Source organism: Sesamum indicum, linkage group LG8 (assembly GCF_000512975.1).
Source record: "Sesamum indicum cultivar Zhongzhi No. 13 linkage group LG8, S_indicum_v1.0, whole genome shotgun sequence".
Taxonomy (NCBI): domain Eukaryota; kingdom Viridiplantae; phylum Streptophyta; class Magnoliopsida; order Lamiales; family Pedaliaceae; genus Sesamum; species Sesamum indicum.
In genome coordinates, this window is record NC_026152.1 from 2,409,931 (window position 1) to 2,429,446 (window position 19,516).

General features: G+C 31.4%; 2 protein-coding genes across 8 annotated transcripts in view; one reads left to right on the plus strand and one right to left on the minus strand.

Moving 5' to 3' along the window:
• The window catches only part of LOC105167454 (zinc finger CCCH domain-containing protein 33), a 5,630-nt gene extending 4,342 nt beyond the window's left edge, over window positions 1–1,288 (minus strand). Inside the window, exons 1-3 of one of the 3 annotated variants that reach the window (XM_011087188.2) lie at window positions 919–1,288; window positions 408–592; window positions 213–272 (exon numbers count right to left, since the gene is read on the minus strand). In XM_011087188.2, the coding sequence (XP_011085490.1) occupies window positions 213–272; window positions 408–592; window positions 919–973 (300 nt within the window). In that variant the 5' untranslated portion in view covers window positions 974–1,288. The remainder of the gene's footprint in view (window positions 1–212; window positions 273–407; window positions 593–918) is intronic. The other 2 variants (XM_011087186.2, XM_011087187.2) reach the window with 2 other exon arrangements.
• Window positions 9,823–19,159, plus strand: LOC105167455 (E3 ubiquitin-protein ligase COP1-like). 5 transcript variants are annotated; one of them, XM_011087191.2, is made up of 14 exons: window positions 9,824–10,181; window positions 11,513–11,590; window positions 12,663–12,818; window positions 13,864–13,946; window positions 14,052–14,223; window positions 14,516–14,673; window positions 14,769–14,834; window positions 15,527–15,605; window positions 16,226–16,381; window positions 16,548–16,646; window positions 17,269–17,373; window positions 18,260–18,439; window positions 18,591–18,701; window positions 18,829–19,159. In XM_011087191.2, the coding sequence occupies exons 1-14, from the start codon at window positions 9,915–9,917 to the stop codon at window positions 18,997–18,999; spliced, it is 1,881 nt and encodes a 626-aa protein (XP_011085493.1). In that variant the 5' UTR covers window positions 9,824–9,914; the 3' UTR covers window positions 19,000–19,159. The 5 variants fall into 5 exon arrangements, with proteins under 5 accessions (XP_011085494.1, XP_011085493.1, XP_011085492.1 ...); XM_011087190.2 differs by having other exon boundaries at window positions 13,864–14,223; XM_020696284.1 differs by lacking the exon at window positions 12,663–12,818 and having other exon boundaries at window positions 9,825–10,181.

The window sequence follows — 19,516 nt, forward strand, 5'->3', positions numbered from 1 at the left end:
TGTTCTCAGTCAAGATTATTGCTATAGCCACTGTCTAAGGCAAGAATGTTACTTAATGATATCTAACCAAACAAAGTTATCAATTTCCAGTGTGCAGGAAAAGAAAAACGAAGACTAAAGATGACACCAAAAGCCAAAATGCAGCCTAAGAACTTGATGTACACCACAATCCTCAAGAAGAAAATTAATAAAGAAATAGAAAAATAAATTACCCCACAATCTGGTTGCCCCGCTCTTTCTGGCAGCTCACTAGTGTTTTTAACGCCATACACCTAGCCATCATCAACAACAAATTGGAAAAAGAAAAACCACTCAATATCTTTCTTTCGCTCAAATGAGCAATTAAAATGCACACGATTGTGAAGACACGATAGATAGAGAATAAACAAAGAGACGAAACATTTTACAATAGTATTTACTTGTCCAGCATTAGAAGGATGATTGAAACGACAACTGGTTCCATAACCACAAGAACCTGTTCTCAAATAATATATGCAATCCGGTTCACCTGGTCGATCCGGGTATGCACCCGGATCATCACCCACCCTACCATTATCATCGCTCTCCTCTACCTTTAACCGTCTCATGACCTCTGCAAAATCAATCACTGACTGAAATAAAAACATGAAAAAAAACCAAAAATAAAAGGAAGAATTTTTTTTATAAAAATAAAAAGTGGGAGCGAAACAACGCATTCACACAGAGACAAACAAAAGTTATACTTTTTGTTAAAAAATAGAGTTACATTCTAAAATAAAGGAAAATCATAAATTTGATGCATTAATGGCATTACAACAGCAACAAACACCGATCATCAACAAACAAAAAAAGATCATTACTACAAAACACATCGACGCCCAAAAAGAAAAAATAATTATACCAAAAAGAATTTAATCTTCCAAAATAAGAAATCCATACCTTCAACTTTATCGGGCACTGAACCATTCCTCTGCAATTTTCGATTTCCCGGCATCGATCCCCAAAAAGTTTTATATGCACTATACTTGATACGATAATTATACCGTATATAATACTCTAGATTTCGATATATATACTCCAACACTAAACAAACATGCGTATGATTATGATCAATGATGCAATTTCAGAAATCATGCCAACTTTAATTTGATGCAATTTCAGAAATCATGCCAACATTAATTCTCCTCTGATTAATCAAAAAATAATAATAATATCAAAAAAATCTATCACTCGGATTCTTTCATCATTCCTATAAAAATTATTCGATTTCTCTCTCTAGAGATCTTCAGAGAAGAACTCCCAAAATTTAAACCAGCAAATTGTTTCACGAAAGATTTCTTAGCACTCGTATACGATAATTAAATTACATGTACAAGCATATTCTCTTTTAAACACAACATATGAAGGTACGGATGGTGGATGTAAAAAGATAAAATTACCCTTAAGATGTAGACAATGTTGACAAATTTGAAATTCTAGTACAATTTATTTTATAAAAGAAATTGCAAAAAATGTGAGTTTTAGCAAAAGTTTTATTTAGTTAATAAAGATTTTTTTTTTTACAGATATGAAATTTAATTTATGTAAAAAAATTTATTTTGTGATATGTTTATCTATTATAAAGAAAATATGTGTCGAAAAGAGTTGTATGGGATGCAGATAATCCTATATTTGATATGAATTAATTTTTTATAAAATACGGTAAAACATTATCTATTAATTTTGACTACAATAAAGAATATATGCTTTATAATATATTTATATGAGGAAATATTAATATATATATATATATATATATATATGCGGATGATAGTTTATATGTAAAATATTTGTAAGAATTCAAAATATAATTTTACTTGATGATAAAAATTTGTAAATATTAATTTGATATTAAAAATAATAATATTTATTAGTTTTCTGATAATTATATATTTACTTCTGTAATGTAAATATAAATTATATATAACATATAGATAACTATATATTAAAAAATAACATAAAAATTGATATTATATATTTATAATGTATTATATATATATACTGATTAAAATTAAAGTTGACATTCATAATATACTTATTTAGATATGTTAATCAATAATTGGTTTATAATTAATTTACTGTCCAATATATACTTATTGATCACTGTAGCATTAAAAATATTGTAATTTACTTAAACTCGTGACATTTATATCTTTCTCAACGCAAATTAATATCAATAAACTATTTATCGTATATAAACACCACGTATAATATGTCATATCATACAATAATAATGAAAATTTAATTTTATTTAATTAATTATTTTAGAAAATATAAAAAATGTAAATATCCATCACGATTTTTTATTTAGAGATATAATATTTAAATAAATTATTTATCAGTTACTTATTTTTATATTTTAATTAGTTTTAGTTAAAAAAGAAAAGAAAAGAAAGATAATAACAGCTATTAGAATACTCGGAGGGCTTTTTTGTCTTTTCAATAGTTGTGTTTACTACAGCTACGGCGTATGGTACTAGGAGAGAGGATTTGGGCGCGGAATACAGGGCATAATTTATTTCTTCCTTTTTCTTTTCTTTTCTTATTAATTTTTTTCCTGAGGGGAAATGCGACAAATCGTGGCCGTTGAAGGGGGTGCAAAAGTTGTAGCGTGCGCTGCAGGCAGGAAGATCACAGCCGTGAATGGGGACCAGTGAGTTGATCATCTCTGATAGGGCCAGAGCCGTCGCATTCGTACATAGTGTGGGACCCAATGGAACCGACCTATAGCATTGGGTTTCCCTTTTTTTTTTTTTTATTGCTTTTAATATAAAAATTTCGAAATATATATGAAGTGGTATTTGGATTGAATTTAGATTCGAATACAATTTTTAAAAAAATTTAAAATACGTTAATATTCAATAAAAATATAATTTAATATTAAAATTGAAGGTGTTCACATTATTTAAATTTATAATTATTCAAACAACTATTAGAAAAAAAAACATGAACAATTGAATATTAACCTTCGTCTAATAAAGATCTTATTCCATTAGTTTTATCTCTAATTTTTACGGTGAATAATCAAAATACCCTTTTGAATTATAAATTATAAATTTGAAATATTTTTTAGAATTTTTTAAAATATATTTTTGGACTAAACTCTCTAGGGATTATTTACATTACGCACCCTCTGATTTTTTTTTTATATTTTTCAGATATTTTTTTTAAAAAAAAATCAACAAGGGTAAAGTAGTAGTTTTCATCTCACTCTGTAAAAACTGCATAATTATTTTTTGTTTGAGGGGGTATTTATAATTTTTCAAATAATAAAAGATATTTATACTTATGTCAAACATATAAAATGTAGTTATCGTTTACCCTATATAAATATATTTGAGAGTTTTTCGTCTCATATATGGGAATAGTCCCACCTTGATTGTTAACCTGTCCAGATACTAATTGGACTCGAAACCCTCTCTGCCCCCAACCTAAGACCCCATGAGTCTATCCTGCATAACTCCGTCATTAATTTTCAATTAATTAATATAATTTTTTGGAAAAAAATTAAATAATTGTTTATAAATACATAATAATTTATCATTATGTTAAAAATATCATTTATTCTATAAAATATTTCATATTTGTACTAAATATGAGTTATAAATTTTAATTTATTTATAAATACTATCGGGTCAAGATTTGATACTTGTCTCGGGCCTCTCGAACTTGCCCTGGTTCTATAAAATTAAAACACACCCCTAATCTCGAGGAACTCGCCCACTCTTGTTTACCCAACCCATTTATCAATGTAGTTATTTTAGAAATCTTCCTCTTAATAAATAGTAGCCAAATTGCATCTTACATCCCTATATTTGTTTAAAATAGCTAAAAACTCCCCTGTATTTAAAAAAAAAAAGCAAAAAACTGTTTGTGATTTCTAAAATCCAGCATAAAACCATTCTTCCATTAAAAACTAATGAAAGGTAGGGTGCATTAGCGGGTGGTGAAAGTGGGCATGATTATTATGCTGATTTTGACCTTTTTTGTTGTTAATTAACAAAAATATGCCTATATTGTGTTTAAAATTACTATGGTCAAATGTACTTATTTTAACCTTATTTTTAATAATTCTTTTATATTTTTCATCTCTCTTAAATAATACATAATTTTATTTTTTAACTATATGTATTTAAATATCAAAACACAAAAAAATGTATATATATTATTTTATAAATTTATAATTTAAATTAAAAAATTAAATTAATATCAAAATACAAAAAATATACTAAGTTCATTTTTTAAAATTTAAATATATATCAACGTAAATGTTAATGAACAATAACAATAATATTTTTAACTAATTTAAATTAATATTTTATAATAATTTTAATAAATTATATACTATAAATAAATTAAATTTCACTAGGGTATGTATTTACAATGAATTTTTATACTTTCTTTTACTATTTTTAAATTTTAAAAATTTAAATAAATTTTTCTTATCATTTTTAAATTTTGCTTTTTTTCTTAAATCAATTTTAAATTTATTAAAAATATATAAAAAAAATAGGGCGTAGTGATCGCCCAGATCACCCATAGGCGACTGTCGTGCTTCCCTGTGCAACCGCCGCATCATGGTCACCCAAGTTGGGGGCCGATGTTGCCGTCACCCTCCTTGGCGTTGCTCGCCCCCCTTGTGTTGAGCAACACGAGAGGTCAGGGTGGGGTGGGTGGCGAGGGGAGTCTGGTTTGGTGATGGGGTGGGGGTGGAGTTAATTTTATTACTTTTTTATTTTTTATAAATAATATTTTGTATTGTATATTTTATAATTATAGATATAATATATATCAAAATTGATTAAATCTTGATCTTTAATAATTTAGATTTAATAGTTGAGATATATTGATTAAATCATACGGCTGTTATGCAATAAAAAAAAAATCAACGGTCATAAAAATAAAAATAATATATAATAGATAAGGACAATAACGGTCTTTTCACAAAAAAAATTGACGTCGTTAACTTCAACTATCATTGAGGGACAAGTGTGCTATATTTAAAAAAATAAAGGAATTTTTTTATCTATTTTTAAAATACAAAAAGATTTTCAACTGAATTTTAAAAATACACTAGGATAATATGCAATTTGATCATAAATAGTACAACAACTTTTAAGATATAAGAAGATATTTTTAAGTAACAATAAATCTCCAAAAATTGTCGTTGGACAATCATTATAAAAGAAGATAGAACATACGATCTTAATTTATTACCAGTACCATGTCTGAACAAAGTCGGAGTTATTTATTGATTGTTGGTACTGTATTCGAACAGAGTGTAATTTGCCTATATGTAAAAAGGAAAATAGGCAAACAATCTCCTCTAAAAAATAAAAATATATTATTTCTCTTAGCGTTTAAAATAATAGGTAAATTATTATCTTCATACAGGTGGTTTGCATATTTCTCTTAATTCACCTATATATATAGAAAAAAATGTAAGCAATCCCCTTGTGATATCGCAAATGAGCAAATTACCCCCTTATAAAAAAATAAATAGCGATTTACCTGCCTATATTTTTAAAATACAACAATTAACCCCCCTATAATTTTTAAAATGGAGCAATTTACCTCCCTATATGGTGTAAATTGCTTCATTTTAAAAAGTATATGGGGTTAAATTGTTATAATTTTTTCATAAGGGGGTAATGTGCTCATTTTTAATATCACAGGGGGATAAATTGTTATTCACCTATATATATATATATGATTCAATGGTTTAGACTTAAGAAACAAATCGATGGTTTACATTTATTTTTGATTTAAATCAATGGTTTGTATTCGAAAATGGCCCACATATTCAAGTTAACAAACATAAATTTTTTCTTTCTTTTTTTTTATTATTTTTGTATTTTTTATATTTTATAAATTTTATATATAAATTGTATATGTGAAGGTTCCAACCATATGGCCATAGATTTAAGTAACATTTGATCTGGCCTATAGATTAATAAAGATAAGATATGAACCATCAATTTTATATTAGATAGATCCAACGGTTGTGAAATAAAGGTAAAAAAAAAATTAGAAAAAAAAAAAGAAAAAATCATGCATGTACAACACTATTCACGTGAAGAAGGTATTTACGCATGTACAATATCAAATGGGGTGAATTGATGTTTTAATTTTCATAAGGCGACAATTTGCTTATTTCTTCTATCAAAGGTAGGAAAATAGTAATTTACCCTACTTTGTTCGATGGATTTAGCCTATCAAAATATTTGAAAGTTTATCGATATTTAACAAAATTGATTCAAAATTGAAGTTGAATGATTCGAGATTTTTTAAATTTAAAATTTATCCAAATAAATTCAAAAAATTTGAATTTAAGTTCCATTAATTCAAATATTATCCTGAATCAAGTCCATCATATTCTGAAAATTAAATGCATCAATTGGAAAATGATATTAACCAATTAATACTATTATTGCAGCCAACACATTAATCACTTAGCGTGCTTTGAAATGAAATGAATTTATTAATTATAGACCAAAATAAATCATAATAAAGACGATTTTACGAATATAACTAATCATGCGCCCTCGCGGCCAGGAACTACAGTTGGGGCTTGAGAAAGAAAAAAAGATAAAACTAATCATGCGTCTGAACTATACGCTGCATATATTAAATAGGAACGGTTATACCACGTCAGTGTGATATCTATATCTATATTATATATATATATATATATATATATATATATAAAACTTCATTTGTACTCACAAATAGCGGTTACTTACACAAAAAATATCCTTATATATGTTTTTTCAATCAACTCTACTTAAATTTTCTTCTCATCCATATTATATATATATTATCTATTTATACTAATATGAAAATTTAACTCAAACTAATTTTTTTTATGTTGATAATATTCCTAAATTAGTTTTATTTTCTTTATTTAATTTTTTTAAATGTGATTTGTTGGTTTATATATCTTATTCTTATTTATAATATATTTTAAAATATAAATAATTGTTTATTATATGCATGTTTGAAGAACTATTTAAAGCATAGGGGGCTAATTATAATATTTATAATTGAGGGGATAATAGATAAAAATGATATATTTAAGGGGAGTGAACTGTATTTAACACTACTATAGATACAATAAAGTTTATTTTGATTATATATAAGTCTATACAAGATTTAATTTATTTTAAAGTTTTATATAATTGAATTAGTTTTTATTTGGGATTATTTTATTTTTGATCCTCTAACTTAGTTTTTAAATCATACCTGGTATCTTATGTTCCGATCTCTTTAATTTTGGTGCCAATTTTTTTGAAAACTAGCTGTTATGACATGCCGTTCCGCGTGTATATAATAAATAATCTTTTTACACTTTAAAATATATTGTACATAAGAATAAAACATATAAATCGACATATCACGTTAAAAAAGTAAATAAGTAAAATAAAAAAATTAACTTAGGGATATTATTGACATAAAACTTTTGGAATCGCGGTGTCACAAACTGTTATTTGTGAGTAAAAAAAATCTTTCTTTTTATATTAGTATAGATTAGATAGGATGAGAATAAGAATTTGAGTAGGGGTGGTTGAAAAATATAAACGGGATTTTTTTATAATTTAAAAAGTTGTTATCGCTGTGTAAATAACCGCTGTTTATGAATAAAAATTAGGTTTCCTTTTTTTCTTTTTTTCGATAATGGTAAATTTCATTAAGTAAAGGAAAAGTACAGAGTGTACAAATCAAATGGCAATTTAAGTAGGCCATGGTATCTGCCATACTCTATACAAGGCGATGGTACTAATGCTATGACGTAGTTCAACACTAAGTATATGGAAGCTAAGCTCATCAAGAATAATCCGAGTAAGGGACATTGCATCGCGAACCAGCTGTTGATATATCCGTCGATTCCATTCTTGCCAAATTAGTATAAATTATTAAAATTAGTCATAACCGTTCGTCACTAAATAACATTCAGTAACTCATGTTCCGACTTATCAATTTTGCCCCCTAAGTATTTCTAAAACGATCAAAGTTGGTCCTAACCATTAGTTGACTAAAATGATCACTTATTAGTAGTTTGGATAGTCAACTGACTAATATGTTAATTTAGATCGACTGAAAAAAATGTGGAGGATCAAAATTGATGATATTGAAATACGGGATGTCAAAAGTGATCTAGCAACTAATTTATGGGCTCGAAAGTGAAATATATCTTTAATTTTTTCCCCATCCACATCGAAAGGCAATTTACGTATTTCCACAGAATATCCACCTACATAGAATAAAACTGATGAAATGAACGTTTACACAACTAGATTCGGCTAGCAGGTTCAATGGGTCCGACCTAGAACCGGTCATGGTTTCGATTAGATTCATGCGATAAAAATCGCCTTGGTTAGATCCGATGTGAGTTGGTCAAAACCGGCCTGCTTAGTAACCGGCCAAATCAGTTTTGAAAAAAACTAGGATTTTTTTGAAAATCCTTCAATTCTTGTGGTGCTGCTAAATCCGGAACACATCAAAGAGGTTTATCAATCTTTACTATTATTAAAATAGATTGTATTCATTAATAAATTGTGCAATTTTTATAAAATATTATTATAAGTTATATTTACTTAATCTCTTGATATATATATATATATATATAATATTTTAATATGCTACATATATAATATGCTTCGAATTAACTAATTTTTTTTAACTTGATTCGACCGATCAATCCAGTTACCCAATAATTTTAACGAGTTCAATCACCATCTATTTCCTAAACATTGGATGAAAGTATGGGTAAATTTCATTTTAGTCCCTAACTTTTGCATTTAACTTCAACATAACTCCTATAATTTCAAATTTTTTCAATTTAATCCCTCCAATGAATAATTTGCCTACATATTATCTTATGAAACTTCTCCCTTTGTCTCTCTCTCTCTCTCCATAAAATTATTTTTCATTTATTTTTAATTATAATTTGCTCCTTCTATTTTGAACTTAAAAAATTATAATTATTTTAATTGAAATAATTTATCGTTGGCCAATTATTTAAATAATAACTTGATTAATGATATATCAACATAATTATTCTAAATTTAATGAACTTATTTAAATTTTTAAATAAAAAATATTTGAATAATTAAGTTGGAAAACGAGTTTGAATAAAAAATGGAACAAAAAAATTAAACCGAAAAAATTCTAAAATTAAAAAATAAATATATCAGCTAAAATATTGAAGAATAGGGGATATAAGGCCCCTTATTCATTCAGGTGTTATTTTATCTGAAAATTCAATAAACAATTATGTTGATATGTCATCAATCAAATTATTATTTATACTTTTATATAAGTAAAGATCACAATTTTTTTGTTTTTAAATTATTTTATTAATTTATATTTTTCTTTCTTCTCAACTTCTATTTCTCTTTTTTTCAATAATTTCTCATAACTTTCTTCTACCTTTTTTTAATATTTTTTTATTTATCCAATTAATAAATATATCTTTTAAAATAATAAGTAGTTTTTAAAATTTGAAATTAAATATGCACAAATATCTGAATAATCGTTCAATGATAAATTTTTTCAATTAAAATAATAATTATTTTCTAAATTAATATATGAGGGATTAAATTGCAACAAAAAATAAAAAGTGAAGCACTAAACTAATTTGTTGTAAAAGAAAAAAAGTTTTATAAGAATAATATGAGAAAAGTATATGTTGGAATGGCTAATTTGAAGTGAGTTGAAATGATGAGGATGATTTTGAAATTAAAATGAAATATAGGGAGCAAATTGAATTTTACCATGAAAGTATTCATCACTGCCCCATCCTACCCTACCCTTAAGAGCTGAGAATCCTTTCCCTCTTTGTGAATCCAAACGATTTACTCAACTCGTGGGCTGTATTTTCAGATCGCCGTCAGCGGATGGGTGAAAGCTCGATGGGAGCGGTGGTGCCGGCCGCGGACAAGGCGGAGCTAAAAGGAGATGATGCTCTGGCGTTCGCGATGGCGGAGAAGGAATTGCTTTGCCCAATATGTATGCAGATTATAAAGGACGCTTTCTTGACCGCCTGCGGCCATAGCTTCTGCTATATGTGCATTGCCACTCATCTCGAGAACAAGAGCGACTGCCCTTGCTGCGCTGAATTCCTTACCCCTTCTCAACTCTTCCCTAATTTCCTTCTCGACAAGGTTTCTCTCCTCGATGGAGTTGTGTGTGTGTGTGTGTGTTTTTTTTATGCATGGGTTTTAGGAATAATGCTGGTTGATCAATTCCGGTTTTGTTATTTTGATTTCTGGGTAAGAGTTGGTGTTCTTTCTGTTTTTGTATTTTGGTGTTTAGTTCTTTTGTCGATATCTTGTTGCAATTTCCCTGACGGGTTTGTAGTAGTTGTCCTTAGTGAGCTACTGTGCGTTTTCTAGGGGAAGGTGATCACTTTGCTATTTTGGGAAAAGGTTTTCTGCATGATAAGAATTTTGGCATAATCAATTCCATTAGAAGGCAGTTTCGGTGCATTTAGTCCCAGTTGTTAAATCGGGAGAAGGCAACCTAGATTTAGTCAGAAATTACCATTGCAAGCCTAAGACAAGACTCCCAAGTGCCATCAGCTACTAGAGCTCTTGCCACCACCACCCCACCACTCTTGCTGCCACCGATTCACCACCTCCTGCCACTAAACCTGCCATGCTTCTTGGAGAAATACAATAACAAGCACTAAAATCAACATAATCATCAACACCCAAAATACCATAGCTAAGTCACTGTAAGAGTTGTAGAGGCTGTTGGTGTGTCCACTCTATATGTTGAGAGGAGGAATTGGGTTTGGAAGGGTGGGGGGCAGCCTGGTAGGCCAGAGCAGGCAGCTGGGCGAAGCACGGGAAAGGGGAGATTAGAGGCCGCGGTTGAGAGGGTGTATGTATATGATTTCTCTTTTCTTCGTTGTCTTAAAAAGGAGGGTTTTGGGCCTTATTGTTGAATGTGGATCATGTTATTGGCCTGACTCTTATGTTAGATAGGTCTGCGTGGTTTAGGAGGAAAGTTAAATTGTTTCAGATTGACTTTTAGGTGCACTAAATCTGACCACCCAAGCCAATTGACACCACATATCCTCACCCATTCACACCTTCTCAGCAAATAGACACCTGTAAGGAAAGTTGAGAAAACTCTGAGATAGGAAATAGGTGTGATGGACAATGTGGTGATATGTAATGAATCTGTCAAGACATTTCTTTCATTTTCTTATTCAATCAGATTTTTCAAGCAGTCGATTGAGTGTGGTAATGTTTCAAGTTGTGAGTCTAAATCTCTTCCCCTTTAATCACTTAAAACCGTTGCATATGGAAGCAAATTGTGCAAAGATAATACTTGTCCTTTAGTTGGCAACATGTCTTCATTACTGCTCAGGATGATTTAACAGAATTTTTGCTTTCATTGCTTGGTTTCCTACCTAGTTTGCATCTTGAAATAGTTTACTTCACAATGCAGCTTATTGTTATAAGGTTTCTCTGTACCACATTTGTAGCTCTTGAAGAAGAAATCTGCACATCAACTATCAAAAACTGCATCTCCTGTAGAACAATTTCGTCAGTCATTGGAACAGGTAATATTTGATCCGGCATTTCCTTGGAAGTGTTATTAATACAATGATGAAACAGGTTCATTTTGTCAGTATATTTCTTGATTCTCCTCATGTTCATTCCTAGGTGTTATTGACTCCAATTTAGCTGCTTCCGGTTAATGGTTGTAGACAAACGTCATATATCTGATTGAGATGTAATTTATGAATGGATTTTATGTCACATTAGTTGGTGTTACCTTGCTTGCTCTTATTGGTTTACTTACAAGGTCATGAATATATAAGATGCTGGGAGATACAAACTTAACTCCATAATACTTTTGTTTATTGGAAATCTTCTTTATCTGTGCTTGGATTTCTTTTTATCTTTTTTGTTTCATCTAGTTTACTGAAGAAATTGCAATTGAGTGGTTACGTCGTAATTAACTACGTAAACCTTGTTTCTTTTGGTAAGACTTGAAGCACTCCTAACTATCTGTTCAACCGGTCTGAGATTTCTGGTTGTTGAGCTAGTACTTGTCCTATGTGTGTGTCCATGCACATTTCAGACATATGTACAAACTCTGTACAAATAAAGCACTCTCGACTTCTCTTTTCTTTGGTATGTAAGTGATTAACATCTAAGAAAGATGCCTTCTTTTCCTAAAGATAACTAGACCCTTAAAATTTTTTATAGCATTTCTATGTTATTTATTTATTTTTTAATCTGAACACAGCCTTGGTACAATACAATGCAGTAACACATTGAGTGTGCCAAATTTGTTGGAAAACATGTAAAACCCTCCCATACTTATTTGAAAATAATTGTTGTTAGATAATTTTAAGTGGTTCCACAATTAACTCCACCGTTGAGTGACTATATTATTTGAAATTAAAGTAGATTGAGTTTTCTATTGCATATAATGATGGATGATTTGGCATCTTCTGATCTGTCTTTATAATGTTCATAATCATAATTTACTGTGACCATACACATGCATTCTAATTTTGGTTATGGTGCCAAGCTAATGCAGTGAAGTATGCTATCCCTCAATGCTAAGCTACCTTCTGTATCTACTCTTCCTGCAGAGGCTTGACGTATTTTCTCCTTAGACAGGGTTGTGAAGTGTCAATAAAGGAGTTAGACTCTCTATTGTCTCTGGTGGCAGAGAAAAAGAGAAAATTGGAACAAGAAGAAGCAGAGAGAAACATGCAAATTCTGCTTGACTTCTTACACTGCTTAAGGAAGCAAAAAGTTAATGAACTCAATGAGGTTTGTCCACAATAAAGCTGAATTAGGAGAAACAGTTTAAATTCAGAGTATGCTTTATAAGATCAATGTAAGAGAAATGGACAACAAATTTAAATTCGGAGTACTTGATAATGGAATGATTAGTTTGTAATTATTAGCAAATATTTTTTATGTATATTGGGTTCTTTTATCTGTTTGCTTGAGTAATGTTTCCTCCCTTCAAGTGCTAGTGAAAACTGTGTGCTATTAGATGAATGGGGCACGCTTTTATGTGTTAGTGGACTCAAGGGTGAGCAAAAAGTCTAATACCATATGGGACAAACTGAACTCGACCTAGTTGGGTGCAGCATTACTGATTCTGTATTTAGATCTTTTTTCAAATTTGATTCTCATTGTGGTTTTTTTTGGCGTTTGGTTCTGGACCACACCATCTTTCTTTTGGAACTCTGTTGAAAATTGAAAGAATGAGGGAGTTGTGTAACAAACATCCATTATTTCTTTTCTGAATTAATCTCCATCAGAACCATTATTCCCATTTTCTCAAAAGAAATATGGTCCATTCTTTTTGTCTGTTTTCAACCAAATCCAAAGCACAGAGTAACTGAATGCTTGGACTCTTTCATTGTGCCACTGTATGGGTGTTATGTTTTCTGATTGCTTGTGGTAGGATTCTTTGTGCTCTTTGGGTCTAAATGGCTGTTTCTAGGTGCAGGGCGTCACAGCCAAACTCCAAGAAGTCTTAGATTTGATGTTTTTCTCCTTTTAGTTGAGGAATTGATTATTTTTGGTAATTCGTTCATCAAGGCATCAGCTTGGTGAGAGTTGAATTATAAAGGAAGAGATCTATTTTTTATTGAGGTTCTTCTGTTGCAAATGTGCAATTTTTTATTAGTTAATGTTTTCTTGTGGATTGATGTTTTGTTATGCTTCAATCTTTCAATTAGGCGAATTATGAAATAAAAATGGTGTTTGGTCACTGATATTGTTGAAGGGACAATAATATTTCAACATATTGGGAATTCCTTATGAAATTATGATACTTCCTCTAATTATTCTTCTTTCTTAGGTGCAAAATGACCTCCATTATATCAAAGAAGACTTAAATGCTGTGGAAAGACATAGGATAGAGCTTTACCGAGCAAGAGACAGGTGTTCAGTTAAACTGCAGATGCTCTCTGATGATCCTGTGGGAATGAGATCCCGATCTTCTTCAATGGATAAAAATATTTCAGGTGTTTTATGCAACTCTTGCAGTATACAAGGAGGAGTAAACTCAGCGAACTTCCAGTACAAGAAAGATGAGGGAAATGTTCAGGTTAACCCCCTTGGAACCCAGAGCAAGGATGCTTCTCTTAGTGGGCCAACTTCACAACATATAAGTCAATCTGGTTTAGCTGTAGTGCGGAAAAAGCGCGTTCATGCACAGGTTAGGGGAAGGTTTGATGACAAGCCCTTATCTGCAAACTAGCCAGTATCATATCATCATAATGCCTCAATTTTTTGTGAAAACTGGACCAATACATGTGCGTTGCATGTGATTAAAGTGTTGAAGATGTCAAAGCGTATATTATATATTCTATATTCATTTTATTTGTTTCTAATTACTACAAAAATCATAAACAAACTTTTAACTAGACAGTGGATTTCTTGTCTGCTGAAATTTTCTTGCACCACCCTTTTCCAAATTTTATGTTTGTTGTATTATTGTCATCTTGCAGTTTAATGATCTTCAAGAGTTTTACTTACAAAAGAGACGACGGATGATCAACCATTTGGAGAACCAAGAAAAGAAAGATAAGGCTATTGTTACTAGAGAAGGTTATAGTTCTGGTCTAGCAGATTTTCAGTCAGTTCTGAGTACGTTCACTCGGTACAGGTAGACACATAGATTCAATTCCCCAAAGATTTGTTCCATTCATATGTGTTTAATATCATCACCTAATGTTCACTGCCGACCTTATTTTGGAATAGTCGATTACGAGTAATTGCGGAACTTAGGCATGGGGATCTCTTTCATGCAGCCAATATTGTATCAAGGTAAGATGAAATTCTAGAGAGCAAGTTGCTATATTATTTTGATGTAGAAATCTTAATTTTGCTGATGAAAAATGATACAATTACATCCTTTACTTAGACAAAAGCCTGAATTGGCAGTTGGCACATGAGAAGATTGAGAGGCCAGACAATTCAAATAGTCAGTGTAGTTGGAGAAAAATCTTAGCCAACAAAAAAGTTGAAATGAAAATATACGCTCGAGTTAAAGGAGAAAAGAATGAGGTATTCTGACAATATATTCGATTAAAAGTTTAGTAGTGCAATATACACTGTTCCTGGAAAAGTATTTAGCGAGATGATTATTTCACATAAAGAAGAAACGAGGATACATTTGTTTGCAGGAAAATGAGTGCCTGTCCATTATATTGCAGGTTAATCAGAATATAGGATTTCTCTCTATGCACCTTTAACTGACTGATTAAACAAGTGTCTACTTTGTCATTTTGAGATGACTTTCTAATGAATAGTTCTTAACAAGTAGCATTTCTTCTATTCTGCTCCTTCAATATCACTTGAGAATGAGAACACTCCTGGATTTTGTTTATGTTATGATACTATCTAAAAGCTTTTCTGGAATTTTTTAAACGATTTGCCTTCATCTTTGTTTATTGTGTTCCTATTTTGGTTTCTCAGTTTCTCTTTTAATATTAAAGTCACTCTATCACTTGATGCAGTATAGAGTTTGATCGCGATGATGAGCTGTTTGCCACTGCTGGAGTTTCGCGGCGCATTAAAGTTTTCGATTTCTCTACAGTAGGCTTCTTTTACTCTGCAAATGTCCTTCTTTAGTGGTTTATATGTTAAATATTTTAGTGGAGATATATGAGCCTTCTTTGGTTATTTGTTACAATAGTCCACGACATGTTATCTTTTGGTTTTCTGTCCATGAATGTTGCACTAATCATGAAAAGCTAGAGGAGAATAGAGAATTTGGTCCTTCTTTCTAAAGGTGGCTTAGTAGAGTGAAAAGCTAGGCAGGATTACAGCATGTACACCCATGCCAAGATATTTTAGCATGATTAGTAAAAGTGGTTTTCGCCTGCTAAGTCATGGTGTTTGCCTTTCATTTCTGAAAATCTTTGCAGTGACCAATAGAGTGAAAGGTATCATGAAGCTTGTCCCTTCTTAATGATTCCCAAAAATTAAGCTCTGTACGCAGCTCATTGAAATGCTGCATCCACTAGACCATCACTGTACTTGAATTGGTTGCAATCATCGCATCCTTGGATTTTACACTGTTGTTTCCTTAATTCCCATGTCATTTAGACATCTTTAGCATGAAGTTTCCCCCTGAACGCACAGCTAAACTCATTTATCATGATGAAGTGATTTCCTTCCTGCAGCTGATCTGGCTGTATGCTTTCATATTACAGGTTGTAAATGAACCTACAGATGTGCACTGCCCTGTTGTGGAGATGGCAACTCGATCTAAACTTAGCTGCTTAAGCTGGAACAAATTCACCAAAAATCATATAGCCAGTAGTGATTATGAGGGAATAGTAACTATTTGGGATGTAACTACACGACAGGTATATCTATCACAACCATCAATTTTGTACTTTTGCTTTGTAAAACAAACTAATACTCAAGCTTGAAATTTCTGGAATTTCTGGATTATGACTTCAAATTTCTGGAATCTGGGAAAAAAAATCTTCAGTTCATCTATAAATGCTAACAACATTTGGTCTTGTTCAGAGTGTTATGGAATATGAGGAGCATGAAAAACGTGCATGGAGCGTTGATTTTTCCAAAACTGAACCATCAATGCTTGTGTCTGGTAGTGACGACTGCAAGGTATAGTAAGGGTACTTTTACTGCTCAAATTGAAGTGGTAGCTAATTTTTCTTATCTAATTCTTGCACGAACTTTTTGGCTGAAAAAAGGGAACAAATGCAACTATTAGATAAAAAGCAAATTCGATATTCCAATTCTACTGATTTTGTAATGCTTGATTTCCTGCGACCATGACAACCGTTCAAACTCTTGGGATTGACTTCAAGGCTGTTAGGAAATATACAAGGTGTGGATATTTTTTTCTAGTTTTGACATAGAGAGTTTAGTCATATTTATTTATCACGTCTAAAAGCAAAGTTGATGTCCCTACTCATGTCTTGATTTGCTGCCACCACGGGAACTGTGCAAGTCCTTATTCAAGGCTAACATATGAAAATCGAGTAAGAATGTATGTCCAACGATTCACAATGTAGATGGAAACCTAGTTTGAAGTTGCAGCTGAGAAGTCGTGGAACCAGGGTTGCATCATAGGAAAAAATGATTTGATTTAGCATGCTGCATCTAAGAAGATAACATGCTGAACTTATTTATTTGATTTCATTCATCAATACTTTTCTTGTTTACTTTCTCTGAGCCAAATATTCGTTCCTATACCTTCTTGCTAACAAGTAATAGAATTCAGGTTAAAGTGTGGTGCACAAAGCAAGAAGCTAGTGTCCTCAACATTGACATGAAGGCAAACATATGCTGTGTGAAGTTTAATCCTGAATCTAGCAAATGTGTTGCGGTAATATCCTCTTCTTGTTTTCTATTTCAACTCTACCCCTTTTATTTTCTTGGATGCGTTGAGTGTTAGAAATGGAAAACGAGTTAAGAATACTAGCCTATCTTCTATCTTAATAATGTTTTGGAATCCGTAATCATGTGAACCACTAGAAGCTGGAATAACTTACGTAGTTTTACTGTTCTTTACAACTCGCAGAACCCGGGGTTTTACTTATTCTCCGTATGTTCCTTGCTTGCTGTTTAATGGATTGACTTCCTACCTTTTGTTAACTATGTGCTTACTGGGTCCAATTCTTTAATCTGGATTAATTTTGGTGTACTTCTATCAGACCCTTGCATCACTGAAGTTCAGAAAAACTGACTTTCGGTAGGATAATGATATGCAGTTTCTCAATCCAAACTAATAGTAGTGATCCTGTTCCCTCCAACAGTTACTTTCCATGGACAAACCAAACAAGAGTAGACAAAAAATAGAATCCAACCTAGTCGGTTTAAAAAAATCATTTTTTTTAATAAAAATAACTAAATTACAATTCGTAATCCATAAAGGCATTTTGGTTAGTTATCCACCAAATGGATGAAAACCTAATAAAAACTAATGGATTGGACTAGTTGTTAGAACATCCAGGGGGATGATGGTAATTTCCCAAACACTGGAGAGTTATTTATAATTATACCCTTAGGGGAGCTCGTTGTAGTTTACCTAAAGAAATGCCTTGAAAGTAAAGTAGGTCAAGATAGAATTGAGCAGCCTGCAATATTGAATGATGCCATCTATGAAAAACTTGAATTGAAATTTACAAATATCTTTGAATATTGTTGGTTGTCTTTGTAATCTTCTCTTCCTCTGAAACACAATGCATTATAAGGTGCCATTTACTACGCAGGTTGGTTCTGCCGATCATCATATCCATTACTATGATTTAAGAAAACCTTGCCATCCTCTTCACGTGTTCAGTGGCCATAAAAAAACTGTCTCGTATGTAAAGTTTTTGTCCAACAATGAGCTTGCTTCTGCATCAACAGACAGTACTCTGCGATTGTGGGATGTGAATGAAAACTTGCCTGTAAGTTCCACAACAGATAATATATTCATCTCGAGCAACTTGATAGGACCTACAATAGCCACGACAAATCCCGTTACCAGAAACACATAATTACTTCTGGTTGCTGTGGTTTTAATATTTCATTTTACAAACTTATGAACCTTATTTTCAGGTTCGTACATTTAGAGGGCACACCAATGAGAAGAACTTCGTTGGTCTCACCGGTAACAATGAGTTTCTAGCTTGTGGCAGCGAAACAAATGAAGTGTTTGTCTACCACAAGGTGAGGAGATGCTACCACTTAAAGAAGCCTCTGCTTCATTAAACTCTTAATTGCTTTCATTATTTAGTTCATTTTAAAGTGAGGCAATCATCAGAATGTCAAACTTGTATACTCTTGTGAAACTCAGGCAATCTCCAAACCTGCGACATGGCATAGATTTGGATCGCCCGATGTTGAAGACAGTGAAGAAGATGCAGGATCTTACTTCATCAGTGCAGTGTGTTGGAAGAGTGAAAGCCCCACCATGTTAGCTGCCAACAGCCGAGGAACAATCAAGGTGCTCGTCCTCGCTGCTTGAGTTGTAAAGTCATTGTTTATGGATAACTGGCCAAAATAAATAAAATTTAGAGAATAAAACCTGCGTCATCCGAGTTTGAATATAATTGTTTTGTGATTACTGCGTGTTTAGTACAAGAGCGACGAGCAATAGTAATGCAAGATTCATATGATCTGGTAAGTTATCTGCATCAAAAAGTTGTACATTATGCATAAATCATCTGGTTAATTATACCAGCTTCCCATGGGAGTTAAGTCTAATGAAATTAGTAATTTATTCACTTTTAAACTTTAGAATCTTCACATATAGTATTAGTATCCCATTTCAAATTTATAACGGGTACGTATAATATTATTTTGTTTGAATGAATGGTGATACTTGAAAATTTCATGGTATGATAGTTTCTAAAGCGATTAACTATTATTAATTGAAATAAATTGAATACAATCATTTATGTCGGATAGTAATGTTTATGGGATAATAGTTTCTATGCTTATGGGGCTGTAATGTGCTTATTTATCGAAAATTTTAAAGGAAG

Coding starts and splice junctions, on each gene's coding strand:
- LOC105167455 (XM_011087190.2), top strand. CDS start 9,915: ATGGGTGAAAGCTCGATGGGAGCGGTGGTGCCGGCCGCGGACAAGGCG. Junction 10,182..11,512: donor CTAATTTCCTTCTCGACAAG/GTTTCTCTCCTC, acceptor CCACATTTGTAG/CTCTTGAAGAAGAAATCTGC. Junction 18,440..18,590: donor ATGTGAATGAAAACTTGCCT/GTAAGTTCCACA, acceptor CCTTATTTTCAG/GTTCGTACATTTAGAGGGCA.